Genomic DNA, 19,466 nt, shown 5'->3' on the forward strand with positions numbered 1-19,466 from the left:
AGGTGTAGTCTATTGCAGTTGATGGTCTTCCACTTCTTGGGATGTCCTCAGTGCTAACCCAACCTTCACAGAAACAAGTAGGCCATTGTGATATTGTGTGTACTAAAATCCTTCACACTGTTCCAAAACACCTCTGTCAATGCATTGGAAGTTTCTTGGATTCTTTCCATGTAGCAATTTGATTTTGATGTTGGGATTCTCTTAACATGTAATCCAGTCTAACTCAGATTCAGCTTCCACTTTAAAACTGATTTACTGACCACGCAGTGACACAAACCAGCACACACACCTTTATGACTGTCACACCTAAAGTCTCACTCACAACTGACTTGAATTTCTACTTGATGACATCACCGTAATGATCACACGTGCACAGTGTGCAGGGCTTTTGAAATGGCTCATATATGTAGACAGTATGTCAATTCATGGAAATGAGAATCTTGTCAAATTTTGCCTGTTATCTGCATTGATACTGATAAGATATTGGTCCAGGGAATTCAAAGTCTTTGGAAAATGTTTTAATTGTAAGTTTGAAATCAGATAACAAATGACTAAAGAAATATGTTTTTCATGTGATATAAACGGCCCAGTCACATTAATGTGACCACTGCCTGTGGTTGATGTCAACATGCAATAACCACTCAAAGACTGAAAATGGAAGCATTGCCACTGGATATAAAGCATGTCAGGTGGAGGGGCAGGGGGCGGGGCGGGGGGGGGGAGGAGGAGGGGGGGAGTGCAGTGCAGTCATTGTCATAATATACAATAGGAGCAATTTATCTGATGTCCAAAAGGACATGATCATTGGTTTTGGGCCAAGGGTGTAAGCCTTTTTGAAACAGCTCAGTTTTTAAACTGTCGGTGTGCTGCCATGATTAAAGTATACTGTGTATGACAAAATGGTGCGCTCTACAACAAGCATTGAAGCAAATGTCATGCACCATATGCATAAATAATAGATGAACAGCAGCGGTGGTGATGGATGTGGGTGAATAGTCCTTAAACTGTTGAACAGCTGACCACCCAGATGAACCAAGGGGCATCTCTTCAGGACTGCTCAGCGAATGTTGCTGCATATGATTCTCCACAGCTGACGACTGGTTCATGTACCCATGCTGACTGCTTTTCATCATTGACGAAGGCTGGAATATGCATGCCAATGTCACTACTGGACATCCACTGAGTGGCACCAGGTGGCCTTTTCAGGCTAATCACGTTCTATGCTCAATCTGACAGATGGCCTATGGTGTATATGACATAAAATGCCTGAAAGCAAACACCCTGCAACAATTGCCAGAAGGGTCCAGGCTGGAGGAAGGGGGGGGGGGGCATTTGATTCTGAAGAATGTTTTCGTGGTATTCTGGAAGGCACAATTGGATCAACACAAGTATGCATCTGTTTTTGCAGACCACTTCCATACCTACATTTGGTTTGTTATTCCTCAGTACAGTGGCATCTACCAGCTGGACAATGCAATGTGTAACATAGCTTGCAGAGTGTGAGCATGGTTTTAAAAGCACCAGGTTGAGTTTACTGTACTCCTCTGGCCACCATGTTCCCCAGACTTAAACCCAATGAAGAATCTGTGGGACGACCTCGATCAGGCTGTTCGTGCCATGTGTCCTCAGCTGAGAAGTTTGCCATGGTACTAGAGTTGGTATGGCTCCACATCCCCCATCAGTTCATTCCAGAACCTCATTCATTGACACTCTTCCTGCATCTCTCGCAGTGCTTCGTGCTGCAAAAGGTGGATATTTAGGATTCTGACAGGTGATCACATTAATCTGACTGCACAGTGTCATTATAATTAAGAATTTTCTGCTTTTTTTCCTTTACTCATATTGCAAACCCTTGCTTTTTTTACCAAATTTCACAAGTGTAGGTCAGCCATATCTCTTGATTGCTTTGACTTAGAAGATCCTTTTTTTTTCCTCCGACAAGGGACCTTAGATCTCAGTTTCTGACAAATTTTGTATAGTCTCAGTTTCTGACAAATTTTGTGCACTAGTTACAAAATAAAATCAGCACCATTGATTTGTAAGGAACAAGCAGTAGTTAATCAAAATGTTGCCAATTAAATGGTGCAATGTAATTAGAATCACTGTCTTTGGAATGCACAGGTATATGGAATATGTCTGAGTCATATCTGTCACTGGTTGTTTTCTTCTGAGCCCTCTGAAACATTGCAGAAGTGCTAACTTGTTTCTTGGATCGTAACTTTAGCTCTAATGAATGAAAAATAATTGATCCTTTAGTACACACGGCATAATTAATCACTGGTGGTTGGAGTGGGCTGGGCACAGCAGCTTTGGGTTTCGACCTCAACCCATCATATAACACAGTCTTGTAAACATCTCTATGGTAATTCCTCCATATTGTCATAGCTCTGTAGAGGCTGTTGTTCTCACCTGCAGCCATTTGCATGTAGCCACTGAAAACTGGCAACAGCACTATTAGCTGTCAGAGATAGTCTTACATTGACTCGACTGTAGCACAAAGCTAACAGCGGAACTGGCTTTATATTGGCGAAAATATAATTGCTCATTAAGGCAGACAATTGTTACTGACAAAGTACCATGCTGAACAGTTCAAATATTTCTCAAAGGCATCAACTGCTCGTCTGTACTGCCAACAGTGCCAAGCTAAAAATCTGGGAAAATTTCTGATGCCTGCCAGACTGTCAGGCCTCTGGATTACAGATGCTGGACCACCGCAGTCTTACTGTATTTTAAAACAATTAATTTTTAGCAATTTTATTTCTGTATTTTTTGTATCGGGGATGGCATAGCTATCTCACCTGGCTGCACACCACCACCACCACCACCACCACGGCATGCTATCTCAGCAGGAGGAGGGGGAAGAGGGGGAAACTGGAAATGTGCCCTGTTTAGATGGTAACGCAGTCACATTGCACACTACTTGATTTCATATTTGTCAACAACAGAGATCACAAATAAAAGAAATTTTCAGTAAAATTTAATTATTTCTGGCACTTCAGAGGCATATTATAACGGTTATCTGCCACAAACTGTTGGCATTCAGATAGATAGACAGTTTCACAGATTTTCACACTTGGGTTGCTGAGTAATCATGGCTTACCGAGTTCCGTAATTGAAAGAAGCCATCAAAACCATAAGTTACTCGAAATATTTAATCACATTAGCGGTCTCATTATGGGTATGTGGAAACTCTTCCGAAGGAAAACAGCTTTGATCACTTGGACAGTTTTACCATAAAAGAATTTCTTTTAAATGGGAATTACATTACAGCTCAATCAGTTCTACCTGCACATGCACAGGGGCACTTTCAGCTGCAATGTCAAGCAGTCTCGAAAACAGCTCAGAAAAGATTGGCAGTTTCCTCAAAATGTTTAGAAATCTGTCCTTGTAATTCTTTAAAGGCCACAATGAACTCTTCAGAAATTGCATTATTATTATTATTATTATTATTATTATTATTATTATTATTATTATAATGTCGGTGAGCTTACGGGAGTGGACAGTGTTTTTCATCAGAATTTGTCCCTTCCACAATGCAATTTTTGTTTAAACTCATCCCCATCAGATCAGAAATAAGTTGTTCTCACCTTGTGATATCTTAATGTGGGTGGTATACAGTAAAGTCCACTTAAAATGCGAGAACTGTAGTCCCTTCCGGATGTTGTAATTTTCATTCCTGGTCTCCTTTTTCCTTCATAAATTCAACGATAGAGAGTTTTAAATGGAAAAATCGTTCCTGGCATGTCCCTTGAGTTGCCCAATGTACTTTGCTGTACAGTATAGTGTCTCCATACTCTTTGTTCAGTTCCATCGAAAACTGTTGCAACTGGCAGTGTAATATTTTGTGAGACTCCAGAAAATTTAATATTCATTCCACCAATTTCATCATGTGCTTCAAGCCTGCAAATTAGCTCAAAGTGCTTTTTAATGCACAGAAAATCAAATCCCTGTCTGTCAATCATTATCTTTTCTTGCTCTTTCATTGTCAGTGATATCTTTAAGTTATTCATTCATGTTGTTTCAACGTTGTTCCCTATCAAATTTGTGGTACATGTTGACTACATGACTGCATAATACATATTGAGAATTCTCATCCTTCTCTTGTGTCATTACCATTCATTTTTAAGTGTTTCTAACGATGATCACTAGACTGCCTCTCTTTGTGCAAACAACCCTAAATGAAATGTCATGCTGTACCGAATACTTCCAAGGAGGACCTACCAGAGCTGAGACAAACAGAAGTTCAGCCCATTTGCTTGCTGCACAGCAAGCTCGTGAACAGTTCAGCATGCCTTAGCTTAACCTGTATTATATGCTGTTTTGATAATATGATTTTGAAATTTAAGTACAGTGGTTGCATAAGTTAGTATATATTGTAACTGTTATGACATTTTCCCCCCATGAAACATGGACCTTGCCGTTGGTGGGGAGGCTTGCGTGCCTCAGCGATACAGATAGCCGTACCATAGGTACAACCACAATGGAGGGGTATCTGTTGAGAGGCCAGACAAACGTGTGGTTCCTGAAGAGGGGCAGCAGCCTTTTCAGTAGTTGCAAGGGCAACAGTCTGGATGATTGACTGATCTGGCCTTGTAACAATAACCAAAATGGCCTTGCTGTGCTGGTACTGCGAATGGCTGAAAGCAAGGGGAAACTACGGCCGTAATTTTTCCCGAGGGCATGCAGCTTTACTGTATGATTAAATGATGATGGCGTCCTCTTGGGCAAAATATTCCGGAGGTAAAATAGTCCCCCATCGGATCTCCGGGCGGGGACTACTCAAGAGGATGTCGTTATCAGGAGAAAGAAAACTGGCGTTCTACGGATCGGAGCGTGGAATGTCAGATCCCTTAATCGGGCAGGTAGGTTAGAAAATTTGAAAAGGGAAATGGATAGGTTAAAGTTAGATATAGTGGGAATTAGTGAAGTTCGGTGGCAGGAGGAACAAGACTTCTGGTCAGGTGACCACAGGGTTATAAACACAAAGTCAAATAGGGGTAATGCAGGAGTAGGTTTAATAATGAATAGGAAAATAGGAACGCGGGTAAGCTACTACAAACAGCTTAGTGAACTTATTATTGTGGCCAAGATATATACGAAGCCCACACCTACTAAAGTAGTACAAGTTTATATGCCAACTAGCTCTGCAGATGACGAAGAAATTGAAGAAATGTATGATGAAATAAAAGAAATTATTCAGATAGTGAAGGGAGACGAAAATTTAATAGTCATGGGTGACTGGAATTCGAGTGTAGGAAAAGGGAGAGAAGGAAACGTAGTAGGTGAATATGGATTGGGGCTAAGAAATTAAAGAGGAAACCGCCTGGTAGAATTTTGCACAGAGCACAACTTAATCATAGCTAACACTTGGTTTAAGAATCATGATAGAAGGTTGTATACATGGAAGAACCCTGGAGATACTACAAGGTATCAGATAGATTATATAATGGTAAGACAGAGATTTAGGAACCAGGTTTTAAATTGTAAGACATTTCCAGGGGCAGATGTGGACTCTGACCACAATCTATTGGTTATGACCTGTAGATTAAAACTGAAGAAACTGCAAAAAGGTGGGAATTTAAGGGGATAGGACCTGGATAAACTGAAAGAACCAAAGGTTGTACAGAGTTTCAGGGAGAGCATAAGGGAACAATTGACAGGAATGGGGGAAAGAAATACAGTAGAAGAAGAATGGGTAGCTTTGAGGGATGAAGTAGTGAAGGCAACAGAGGATCAAGTAGGTAAAAAGACGAGGGCTAGTAGAAATCCTTGGGTAACAGAAGAAATATTGAATTTAATTGATGAAAGGAGAAAATATAAAAACACAGTAAATGAAGCAGGCAAAAAGGAATACAAACGTCTCAAAAATGAGATCGAGAGGAAGTGCAAAATGGCTAAGCAGGGATGGCTAGAGGACAAATGTAAGGATGTAGAGGCTTGTCTCACTAGGGGTAAGATAGATAATGCCTACAGGAAAATTAAAGAGACCTTTGGAGAGAAGAGAACCACTTGTATGAATATCGAGAGCTCAGATGGAAACCCAGTTCTAAGCAAAGAAGGGAAGGCAGAAAGGTGGAAGGAGTATATAGAGGGTCTATACAAGGGCGATGTACTTGAGGACAATATTATGGAAATGGAAGAGGATGTAGATGAAGATGAAATGGAAGATATGATACTGCGTGAAGAGTTTGACAGAGCACTGAAAGACCTGAGTCGAAACAAGGCCCCCGGAGTAGACAACATTCCATTGGAACTACTGACGGCCTTGGGAGAGCCAGTCCTGACAAAACTATACCATCTGGTGAGCAAGATGTATGAAACAGGCGAAATACCCTCAGACTTCAAGAAGAATATAATAATTCCAATCCCAAAGAAAGCAGGTGTTGACAGATGTGAGAATTACCGAACAATCAGTTTAATAAGCCACAGCTGCAAAATACTAACACGAATTCTTTACAGACGAATGGAAAAACTAGTAGAAGCCGACCTCGGGGAAGATCAGTTTGGATTCCGTAGAAATACTGGAACACGTGAGGCAATACTGACCTTACGACTTATCTTAGAAGAAAGATTAAGGAAAGGCAAACCTACGTTTCTAGCATTTGTAGACTTAGAGAAAGCTTTTGACAATGTTGACTGGAATACTCTCTTTCAAATTCTGAAGGTGGCAGGGGTAAAATACAGGGAGCGACAGGCTATTTACAATTTGTACAGAAACCAGATGGCAGTTATAAGAGTCGAGGGGCATGAAAGGGAAGCAGTGGTTGGGAAAGGAGTAAGACAGGGTTGTAGCCTCTCCCCGATGTTATTCAATCTGTATATTGAGCAAGCAGTAAAGGAAACAAAAGAAAAATTCGGAGTAGGTATTAAAATCCATGGAGAAGAAATAAAAACTTTGAGGTTCGCCGATGACATTGTAATTCTGTCAGAGACAGCAAAGGACTTGGAAGAGCAGTTGAACGGAATGGATGGTGTCTTGAAAGGAGGATATAAGATGAACATCAACAAAAGCAAAACGAGGATAATGGAATGTAGTTGAATTAAGTCGGGTGATGTTGAGGGTATTAGATTAGGAAATGAGACACTTAAAGTAGTAAAGGAGTTTTGCTATTTGGGGAGCAAAATAACTGATTATGGTCGAAGTAGAGAGGATATAAAATGTAGACTGGCAATGGCAAGGAAAGCGTTTCTGAAGAAGAGAAATTTGTTTACATCGAGTATAGATTTAAGTGCCAGGAAGTCATTTCTGAAAGTATTTGTATGGAGTGTAGCCATGTATGGAAGTGAAACATGGACGGTAAATAGTTTGGACAAGAAGAGAATAGAAGCTTTCGAAATGTGGTGCTACAGAAGAATGCTGAAGATTAGATGGGTAGATCACATAACTACTGAGGAGGTACTGAATAGGATTGGGGAGAAGAGAAGTTTGTGGCACAACTTGACCAGAAGAAGGGATTGGTTGGTAGGACATGTTCTGAGGCATCAAGGGATCACCAATTTAGTATTGGAGGGCAGCGTGGAGGGTAAAAATCGTAGGGGGAGACCAAGAGATGAATACACTAAGCAGATTCAGAAGGATGTAGGTTGCAGTAGGTACTGGGAGATGAAGAAGCTTGCACAGGATAGAGTAGCATGGAGAGCTGCATCAAACCAGTCTCAGGACTGAAGACCACAACAACAACATTACAATTTTTTTTTTGTCACCATTCTTTATTTGCAGCTATTGCCGCCAATTATGAATCAAATTTAACTTCAAGACTAGAGCCAATGTCTTTTTCTGTTTCTCTCCAAATGAGCTTGTTATTTTGAATTAATGACATTGCCCTTAAGAAAGTCGGAACTTTAACCTTTGGTACCACACCTGCAATTTCCATTGAGAGAGTATTTATACTTCATTGCTTTCTCACACCAAACAAAGACTTCATAACTGCTTTTAAAAGTACCATACTGGAAATTGTTCCATTCACTGACAGACTTAAAAACTCTCAAAATACTTGAATATGCAGGAATACTCCTATTGATACTTCTTGTTGGTCTCAAGTTAATGAACTTTACCACTTCCAGACTGAAATGTGTGTGCCATTGTGGTATACATGGGAATTTTATATCCACTTACATGATACACCTGACACACAAAGATAAAATCCTTATTTTGACATTGGGACATTTGTATTACAGCGTTAGTACTGCTAGGTCAGAAATTATATAAACTTACACATCTTAATTTGTAAATTTAAAATGTAGGTAAAAATACAAATTTCTTAGCGTTTCCATAAACGCTCAAACAGTTTTTCAGTTTTTCTAGTTTGTCAAATTATACGGCAGTGTGTGGCTTTGTTAGATAGGTTTGTCAAACGTAGACTGTTTGACATGTTAAAGAGGAATTTTGATTGATGGTACGTTGTTCATAATATTTTACTGCTAAGATTTAGCAAGAAAGAGTTAGTCTCATTGTCTTGAGAGTTTCTACAATTATGGAAACTGCGCTAAAGGATAGAAATAAGAGCACTGACAATAACCAAAATGATAGCTGTTTCATCTACCCCAGCCATAAATTACACATGAAGGCAGTGAAGAAAATCAGTATTGCATACACATCACATGAGGTAAAATTAAAAAAGCAGAGCTATCTTTTTTTCATGGGCAGTGGATATATTTCCACATTGTGTATTTTAATAAAATTTGATTAGAGGACTGAGTAGAAAAGAATAGATTGTCACATAACAGTGTGTTCATCAGTGTGTGTGTGAAGTTACTCTAACAAGTTATTAGAAGTTTGACTGTCTGTCTGGAGAAAGTTTATGTAATCATCAGGTTCTGAGTTTAATATTTCCTTCAGCAGATTTTCATGCATTTATTAATCTTTTGATTTCAATGATAACCCAGGCCAACATCTTGTTTTCTTTTTCTTCATTGTACACAGTGCTAAAGTCAAAGCAAGAAATGCTTTGCCTGCATGGCAGCCATTCCCACTAGAGTCATAATGCTTTGCAACATGATGACAGCAGCTTCAAATGTGAGGTTAAATTTGACAAACTTGGTGTGTACGTATGTGCACTTTTTCGACAAACCCATGTGGATAGCATATGGGGAATTCGATGAATGAGTTTGATTGCTACTAGTACCCGCAAATAGTTATGTTGCACCAGTTTTAAAGAATATAGTTTGCTGAAGGGTATAAAATAACACCCTTAGCATGAGCTCTATTGAAATATATTGATTCATTTCCGTTCTTTTGTGTGAGAAATGATTCATTATCAATTAAAGTTGTGTGTGCTCACAAGAGTTGTGCACCAGTTACGACAACTTGTTTAAAGTATAGATTGTGTTTGTGGTGAGAACTCTGGAGTATTATTATTATTATTATTATTATTATTATTATTATTACTACTACTACTACTACTACTACTACTACTACTACTACTACTTCTCTTGGACTTCTGACTTTGTGTGGATAAATGAAGGATGTAGACTAACTCATAAGTTTCTTTGTCTCTAGGTACAAAAAGCGTGAAGATAGACGGCTTTATATGGAACACAGTTGTGATCCATATCTAACAAATAGTGGTACACTACAGGAGCTAATAGACCAGAGCTCTGGTTCAGGATCTGGTCTTCCTTTGCTGGTAAGTGTTCTTAACAGCTAAGCAGACTTACATAGGAAAGCAATAATATTCTTAAAGGATACTGGGATAATTGTTCAAACATTTGTAAAAGGGCAATGTGGTTGGGGAGTGTAGCACTTAGTTATTTTAACTTGAGAGCTAGTCGGGCTGAAACAATCTGTTCTATTAATCCTTCAGTTTCAAATTTTATAACCTTACAACGGGTTGGTGTTTGGAATCAGGTGAGAGATTCAACAATCCCGTGTCTCCATAGTGAAACCAGTGCTGTACACCAGAAATTGATCCAGCTTGACTGTCGATAAGTCATTGTGTAGACCTTGGAATTGTTGAGGGTGGAAGAGAAAGGAAGACGCAAGCAATTTTATTATGAAACAGAAATCTGAATAACTATGGTGACTTATGGGACATTCCACCTTTCTGTCAATCTGATCAGTACACAGTTGGCTGATAATATTGATATTTAAAATGCACCATATATGACATACAATTAGCCAACAATTTAAATATTGCATGATACACGCAACTGATCAGGCAAAATCAAACAATGGAAACTCCAGGTTGGAATGTAACAATATTATGAAAAGGATAGATGCTACTCACCATATAGTGGAGGTGCTGAGTCATAGTCAGTCATGAATAAGACTGACGGTAAGTGAGCTTTCGGCCAGCAAGGCCGTCACGTTGAAAATGGGTTGAAAATGGACAAAAACACACACACACACACACACACACACACACACACACACACACAGTCTGGCTTCTGGAAGTGTGTGTGTGTGTGTGTGTGTGGGTGGGTGTGGGTGTGGGTGTTTTTTTTTTTTTTTTTTTTTTTTTTTTTTACGAAGGCCTTGTTCGCCAAAAGCTCACTTTTCCAACAGTCTTTTTGTTGTGCCTGTCTTTGACTCGGCATCTTTGCTATATGGTGAGTAGCAACTATCCTTTCCACATTAACTGGTCAGAATAAAAACTTAAAACAAATAAAATTCTGGCAAGATTGTTATTACGTGTTACAGCAGAAAATATAATTAAAGTCATTATCATAAAGCTGGTGATTCTGTGCATACCATTTCACACAAACACAACCGCCTAGTGGCATTGATAAAAACAGATTCAGTGGTCACCACAGGTTAATGATGACAAACCGTGTCAATAGTAGAGTTAGTTAGCCATGTAAAGCATGTGTTACCTTGTACCTGTTAATATTAAGGGTTACTGTGAATTAAGGCACACCATAGTGATGCTCACTGAGATACATCCCAGCTGGATCCTTAACCTAGTGTGTTCATTTGATGTTTCTTAGTTTTAATGAGATAGCCTCACTTACAACGAAGGCAATAGCTGTGTATCATACTTCCAACAATTGGGTGATAACCCACTTAGGCTAAATGGCTTTAGCCATAACTTAATCTAGGTTTTTGATTTATACTGGGGACTTGACCCTCGTATAACTAGACGGACATTAGCCTGATCAACAGTGCCAGTACAACATAAGTGTACAGCAAAGGCCTTGCTAGTAGCCAGTGCACTAATACTGATTTATCACTGATAGAACTGTAACAACTCCTAGTGTAAGATTTTGCTGCTGGCAGCTCAGGATACCCACTGAGCAAGCGGATGAACTACCAACAACTATTGTACGTTGTTCCTTAGAACAAATCTTCAACTCTATAACAGTGATTGACACATAATGCCACACACATGATGACAATACTCAGACAAGACACTGTTCAATATATAGCAACAACCTAACTCCAATACGCACCACTATGTGCACTAGGCACAGCCAACTGGATCAAGAAAAGTTAAGAAAACACTGCCAGCCAACTTAATGCTCGCTTGGACATTTCTTTCATAAACCACACTCTTCAGACAATCCAACAGGGACACACATGACTGAGTGACCATTTCACCCACCGTGTGGCAGTCATTTTAATTAAGACTTTTGATTACAGTTGCTTGACACAGTAAACAGCACCACAAAGAAGGCTGGTCAATTCCTCCTATATGACATGCAGAATTCATTCCCCATCAATAAACTCATTATGCAAATCAAATCATGTAATCACTGATGTAGGGAATCAGTACTTGATGTTGATAAGATTTCCAAACCTGAACAGCCAAGAAACAACTGACAGTACTCGATACCAGACTTGCCTCAAAACCATTCACAGGTCAATTTGTTAGTGCCTGCAACAGGAAACAAACACTGAACTAAAACTAGTAGGATACTACTGATACTAGCTGGTGCTTCCACAATTTGTGTGTTAACAAGCCATGTGACAACTGGGAGAAACAACTCCAAATCACTTCTTCAGGAGAACACTGAATAGTATGTAACTCCATTGTCACCCATCTAATGGCTTGACAGGAACCTGTTGCATAAACATCTACCTACATTACTTCTTGCCTCAGTGATTCAAGAAGGAAAACACCTGTCATCACAACCACTAAAGGATGCTCGTACTGCTAGTGTGTTCCAACCGCACTTCACAAGAGGAAAGATAGCGGTTTCTTTGGTCTCAAAACCAGCTGCTAGGCAGTGCCACTTTAATAAAAGGTGCTGGGTGCAGTAGGCCGTGGTATTTTAAAATGCTTGAAAATGAGGACCACTTGGCTCACATTATGTATGTCATATGCTTCATCTACATCTACATCATTACTCTGCAGCTCACATTTAAGTGCTGGGCAGAGGGTTCATCGAACCACAATCATACTCTCTCTCTACCATTCCACTCCCCAACAGCGTGCGGGAAAAACGAACACCTAAACCTTTCTGTTCGAGCTCTGATTTCTCTTATTTTATTTTGATGATCATTCCTACCTATGTAGGTTGGGCTCAACAAAATATTTTCGCATTTGGAAGAGAAAGTGGGTGACCGAAATTTCGTAAATAGATCTCGCCGCGATGAGAAACGTCTTTGCTTTAATGACTTCCATCCCAACTCGCGTATCATATTTGCCACACTCTCTCCCCTATTACATGATAGTACAAAACGAGCTGCCCTTTTTTGCACCCTTTCAATTTCCTCCGTCAATCCCACCTGGTAAGGATCCCACACCGCGAAGCCATATTCTAACAGAGGACGAACGAGTTTAGTGTAAGCTGTCTCTTTAGTGTACTTGTTGCATCTGCTAAGTGTCCCGCCAATGAAACGCAACCTTTGGCTCGCCTTCCCCACAATATTATCTATGTGGTCTTTCCAACTGAAGTTGTTCGTAATTTTAACACCTAGGTACTTAGTTGAATTGACAGCCTTGAGAATTGTACTATTTATCGAGTAATCGAATTCCAACGGATTTCTTTTGGAACTCATGTGGATCACCTCACACTTTTCGTTATTTAGCGTCAACTGCCACCTGCCACACCATACAGCAATCTTTTCTAAATCGCTTTGCAACTGATACTGGTCTTCGGATGACCTTACTAGACAGTAAATTACAGCATCATCTGTGAACAACCTAAGAGCACTGCTCAGATTGTCACCCAGGTCATTCATATAGATCAGGAACAGCAGAGGTCCCAGGACGCTTCCCTGGGGAACACCTGATATCACTTCAGTTTTACTCCATGATTTGCCGTGTATTACTACGAACTGCGACCTTCCTGACAGGAAATCATGAATCCAGTCGCACAACTGAGACAATATCCCATAGGCCCGCAGCTTGATTAGAAGTCACTTGTGAGGAACAGTGTCAAAAGCTTTCCGGAAATCTAGAAATACGGAATCAACTTGAGATCCCCTGTCGATAGCGGCCATTACTTCGTGCGAATAAAGAGCTAGCTGCGTTGCACAAGAACGATGTTTTCTGAAATCATGCTGATTACGTATCAATAGATTGTTCCCTTCGATGTGATTCATAATGTTTGAATACAGTATATGCTCCAAAACCCTACTGCAAACCGATGTCAATGATATAGGTCTGTAGTTCGATGGATTAACATACTACCCTTCTTAAACACTGGTGCGAAAAATAATGCATTTATAAGCACTTAGCTTTTCATTGTAAAGCCACCCTCACTTTTGAATTTGCCACTGACAATGAATGATTTGTGTGTGCTAACATACCAGTATCTATCTTGTATTGAAAAAAAGTCAATCCTTATTTAGATGCGCAAATGTATGGTTACAATGTTTCTGAAAGGGCTCAGCTTACACTGGAGAGGATAACGTGTCTAGTTGCAAAATACAATAACAGGGTGTCTATGACCCAGGACAACTGGGAGATCTGAGAAAAACCCGTGAATTTTTTCATCTATGTGAAAACTGGGAAAAACCCAGAAATTTTTTTGAATTCCAGTAATTTTTCATTGTTTTTGTTCTCAGTTAAATTTTTGTAATTTTGGCTGGTAAGAACCAATACTCTAACAAAGGATACTACTGTATCCTGCTACTGCAGAATAATACTGCAGCAATAAAACATGAATGAGAGAAAAAACTAAAATAAAACTTAAATTGCAAAGGAAATGTGCCATATACAGCAACAAAACACAGTGCTAATACAAGTGTCTGCCAACAGCAAAATGTGTTAAAGGCTTCGTAACAACAAATTGCCTCTGATGAGCATGACGTCACAACTGTTAACATTAGATTTGTTTTAGCAGTTACAAGTGGGATCATGCGCATGCACAGTTGAGTAGTATCTTCTCCCGCTTCTGGCTACAGAAATGTGGCTGTTGGCTGTGTAAGCAGTCACAGCAAAAAAAAAAAGGGGGGGGGGGCAGCTAGGTCCTACCGGGAAAAATTTTACTGGCGCGCCCAAGCTGCCAGACTGCGCAGCAGCCCTGGATCTAGGAGTGGGGGAGGAGGGGAGGGGGATGCAAATTCATGTTCTCGAGGAAAAAACCTTGTTTCACAAAGCGCCTAGCATCCAGCGCATGTTCGTCTATCGATTATTCGTATGACTTCGAAACGTGTCCGTGTTGGTTTTTGAACATTGTTGAACACATTCCAAGTTGATTTCTGAATGAATCATAAGTTGATTTGTGAATGCGTGCATAGTGTACGTGATGTCTCTGTCAGTGGAATCCTTGTCACATCTAGAGATAAACTTTCCTGCAGACAAAAGGGGCTATACGAGCTGAGCAGAGTATAGCCAAACGAAAGAAAGACAACCACTGTCTGATTATGTGGTTGATTGGGTTTGCTAATGATGAGCCTTGTTATAATTACCAGCGAAATCCATAGATTCAGGCTACCAGAGTGCGAATAAACGACTAACAGGAATAACAGGTAAGAAATATTACATATTACCTTCTCGGTGTATCCAAGAAAAGGAAATTTTGACAGAAAAAATTTTGGCCGGATCGTTATACTAGCAAGGGCCAGTTGTACAGTCTCCGGCTAGCAGCCGCTTAAAGGTCTATTCTGGAAGTAGCGCGGAAAACGTGTTGTACGAACACATAATAATGCCTAACCAGAGAATAATCGCGGGATAACTAAACTGGTGATTCTGGCAGAGTTAGTCAAGTTAACCGGTGAATAAGCTTTGACATTGGCAGGAATAGATACAGAATTAGTGATGACAACATTGTTTGTTAGAAAGAGGAAGGAGAAGAAACGGTGACATCACTTAAATTATGGAAGAATATGGCGATTCCAAATTTATATAAAAATTTCGCACTACTACTTTTCGATCTCCTGCTTGAGAAACCGGAGCATATGAATGAAGTGTAAAACTATTTCCTAACGTAAAGCTTTTTGCTTGTAGTAGGCCTAATAGGCATTTGATATTGGTACTTTGTGAATTATATTCTGCAGTGTTATAAAAATGACCATTTCTGTCAAAACAGTCTCGTTTATTTGGTGTGTGTTACAATTGCTGCAGTATTATAAAGGCCTATTTTGTTGTATCTCGCAGACAGTGACAAAATACAGGTAATCAGGTCGAGAAACCACACCAGTCTTGGGCCTATTTGTAATTACAGCTTTTTCAGTATTAGACAACAACATTTCGATTTTTCATGTAGCAAATCGTTTGACGAACTTTGATGAGGTAACAGATCCTTTCGCAGAAAGGAAAGCACGCCGTGTAAAGCTGTAGCAAGATTAGAGAGAGAATTCTGGGAGCTAGGACTGAAGAAATGTGCACTGTCTTGTTTGTGTCTTCTCTTTACTGGTTTTATGTGTCCTATACTTAATTTTATGTCACACAAAGCAGCAAGTTGTTAGCTAATACGGAATAAAGAGTGCAAATTTTCTGTTGTTTTTTTTTTTATTTTATTTTAAAAATGAGGGGCAGGATGTTAAACTGACCGACTGGAAGCAGGAGAGGCACCATAGGACATTTTAATTTCCACTGTCCTGAGTATAGTTTGATGGCATCCAGTACAAAATTTACACCTTTCAATTCCACAGACCGAAATACAGTGACGTGCGATAGAAGAATGCTGTGTGAAGTGGTGTGGCGCTGCACTTTGACACACTTAAGATCAAATACCATGTCTTCCTCGGACACGTATGTTTTATGTATCAGACTCTTCAGAAAGATGTGCACTAAAAAATGAACATATTTTCAAAAATTTGATTTTTAAAAATTTTTGACGTCCTATCTCAAACTCTTGAGGGATGCCACTATCTACTATTGCCCCGGTTCAGAAATATCATAGATACAGGTCTGATATGCAGAGCAGTCTGGGTTATAATAGGGAAGTGGGTAGTCTCCATGTGACCCGTGTTTACATTTAGTGATTTTGCTTTTTCCTCTTTGTCTACTGCACTCACGTCAAATGAAAACAAAATTGATTTCTTTGGCCGGGAGCTATCATGTGAATTAAAATACATTCACATAATTACGGAAAGCTAAAATACGTTATTAGTTTCAGATTTTAGTTTATTTCCACCTTTCTGACAGTCGAGCATTAATTGGCATGCAGAACAATGAAGTTATTTTTATCAGTTTGCTGAAGAAATTTTCTTTTATTAATCTTTTCCTCTGAGACAGTCAGTATATTTGAAACAGAGGGTTTAATTCCAAACTGTTTGCTAGTTTCAACTGTTCGGTGCATTTCAAGTGTACGTTTTCATCTTCTAGTATGTATGGCATTATGCCATAACAAAGAAACAGACATGAGATAACAAAGTACTGCTACCCAAGGAAATTTACATCCTGAAACCATATTGAAAAGCATAATATCAGGTCGATGCCTACTTCACTGGGAATCTGGGACTTGGTTAAAAATCAGCTCTTTGATGATGAGCCATTTAGAAGAATGTATACCCCAGAAGATCACAGTTTTATGTCGTTATAAAAAAATTTACTGGCACATTTGTATGATATATCTTAAAATGTAATACGTGCATAAAAGACCAACCTTATATGTGAAAGCTTAGCTTCTCTTGCAGCATATTGGCCTTAGAGACCAATATTATATGTGAAAGCTTTGTTTTTCTTGTAGCAACATTATACATATTAATTTAAACCATTCACTTTTCCTGTTCGTGTGTTCGCGCTACATAACAGTGATGTTGCTATTGGCCGACTGCAGCACGTGTCCGAAGCTCTGAATATCCGATGTCATCGGCTGGTGAGATCACGTGACATGAGCTATGACTGGCTTACAAATACACATCGCAATCTCGATTTCAGTGCTTCGGAAAGTAACATGCGGTGTTTGGTGGAATTCGAATTTATACTTTCATAATACGAAAATATTCAGCGTACATGTTACTGCACATCAAACATCTTTCCAAAAGGTGTTTTTTCCCGAGTTTCGCTTTCTAAAGTGCCGGGAAATTCTATGTCCCTGTATAAAACCATAACCATTCAATGGATTGAGAAGTTATACAGTTGCGAGAGAAAATATACTGTCAATTAACAGGGAAAAACTATGTTTCCACCTGGGAGAAAGTGTATTTTTAACCGAGAAATCCTGGAATTTTTTTTTTTTTTTTTTTTTTTTTTTTTTTTTTTTTTTTTTTTTGCGTATACACCCTGAATAATAAATCCCACCAGTAATGGCAAAAGTGACTCAAAGAACCTCACACATTAATGTACAAATATTAAAAAATCCTCTGCTCAGCAAAAATCTGCTGATTCTCTGGCAGAAGAAAAGCACCTCATGGTCTCCCTGATCGGATGTTATTTAAAGGAAATGAAATACTTCTGACCAATTCTAAAAAGGGCACGTCTGCTTCTCAGCTGTTCTAAATGGGGAAACTTAGACAAACTAGAAGCACTTTTCACTACAGTTGTAACTGAAATACACTTTTTTTTTTTAAATATATGCACTAAAATGTATGCAAGCCACCAAGCAGAAGACCTAAATTATTCATTATATTGATGTTGTGTACAGTATGGAAAATAATTAGTACATTTTCTATGTAATTTAAGTTAATGGTTGGTATTGAATATACGTTTTTGTGCATATCAGTATGCTATTACTTTTATTATTTGAACAGTTTGAGAGAAAAGTCCTCTCTCTCTCTTTTTTTTTTTTTTTTTTTTTTTACTACCCTAACAGTAAAATTACTAAGTGAAGGTATGATACTTACAAATTTGTAATAAATATGTTGTGAGGGTAGTATCTTTAAGGGGCACTAGTTCATCATTAGAATCTGTTTGTAGCTCATTAACTCGTACTTGAGGTTTTTTGTGTAGATTAAGTGTTAAGTTCAAACAATGGACACTCCAGGTAGGAATATCAACAGTGTAGAAATAGATAGATTGCTACTTACTGAAGAAGAAGAAGAAGAAGAAGAAGAAGAAGAAGAAGAAATCAAGCTGCAGACAGGCATGATTAAAAGACACTCACATGTAGCTTTCGGCCACAGCCTTCATCAGTAGAGAGAGAGACTCGGGTCTAGAGTTTGCTGTCGCGCGCGCGCATGTGTGTGTGTGTGTGTGTGTGTGTGTGTGTGTGTGTGTGTGTGTGTGTTTACTGACGGATGCTGTGGCTGAAAACTCCATGAGTGTGTCTTTTAATCATGCCTGTCCGCAATTTTACTTGTCTTCTTTACGGTAAATAGCAATCTATCTTTTCCTACATTGTTAACAGTTAATTTAATATTTGTGTGACCAAGTCCCATGTTCTGCGTAAGAAATAAAAAGATGTAATAAGGAAGATAAGCCATTAAGAAGACATTTCCTTGCTCTATAGATGGCACAAATTTTTGTACTAGATGATTACTATGGTTTATTAGCTTCTAATATTTTGATTTTCCTTAATAGGTTCAGCGCACTATAGCAAAGCAAATACAGATGGTACATTCTGTGGGGAAGGGCAGGTACGGAGAAGTGTGGCTGGCGAAATGGCGAGGAGAGAAAGTGGCAGTGAAAGTATTCTTTACTACAGAAGAAGCAAGCTGGTTCAGAGAAACAGAAATTTACCAGACAGTTTTAATGCGTCATGAAAATATATTAGGTATGTTCTCTCTCCTATTCCAAAGATAAAGGAGGCATAGTACATGGATTACAGAAATACTGCCTATTATTATTTGCTATTATTTAATTTTCCAGTGGTTGTATTCAAATTCTGCAGTGGTAGATGCTTAAAATAAATTTCCTTTTTGTTTCAAGTCATGTGTCATTACCAATCCCTATTTCCACCATTTAGAATCCATGGCCTTCAAATTCTGTGCAGTTGTAATTAAAATTATCTTTACATTTTTAAAGTGTATAAATAAGTTGTCACTTGGCATCAATGTATGTTAATATTACTCCATAATTGTGTGTGTAGATGAACGTACCCTGAAGATACATTTACTGCCTTTCATCTAATTTTTTAATCATTCTTGAAGCTCATGAGAGCAAAGTACTAAGCAGGAGTCAATAAAAGACCTATTGTCATTTTCCCCCATCTTTGATCTGAGTGCTGACAAATAAGATAAAGTTTACTAGGAA

The 19,466-nt window shown here is 38.9% G+C and overlaps 1 protein-coding gene across 1 annotated transcript in view; it reads left to right on the plus strand.

Annotated features, from left to right (window-relative positions):
• The window catches only part of LOC126237214 (bone morphogenetic protein receptor type-1B), a 182,632-nt gene that overhangs the window by 135,988 nt on the left and 27,178 nt on the right, over positions 1 to 19,466 (plus strand). Inside the window, exons 4-5 of the mRNA XM_049947100.1 lie at positions 9,500 to 9,626; positions 18,795 to 18,987. Of these exons, the coding sequence (XP_049803057.1) occupies positions 9,500 to 9,626; positions 18,795 to 18,987 (320 nt within the window). The remainder of the gene's footprint in view (positions 1 to 9,499; positions 9,627 to 18,794; positions 18,988 to 19,466) is intronic.

Source organism: Schistocerca nitens, chromosome 2 (assembly GCF_023898315.1).
Source record: "Schistocerca nitens isolate TAMUIC-IGC-003100 chromosome 2, iqSchNite1.1, whole genome shotgun sequence".
Taxonomy (NCBI): Eukaryota; Metazoa; Arthropoda; class Insecta; order Orthoptera; family Acrididae; genus Schistocerca; species Schistocerca nitens.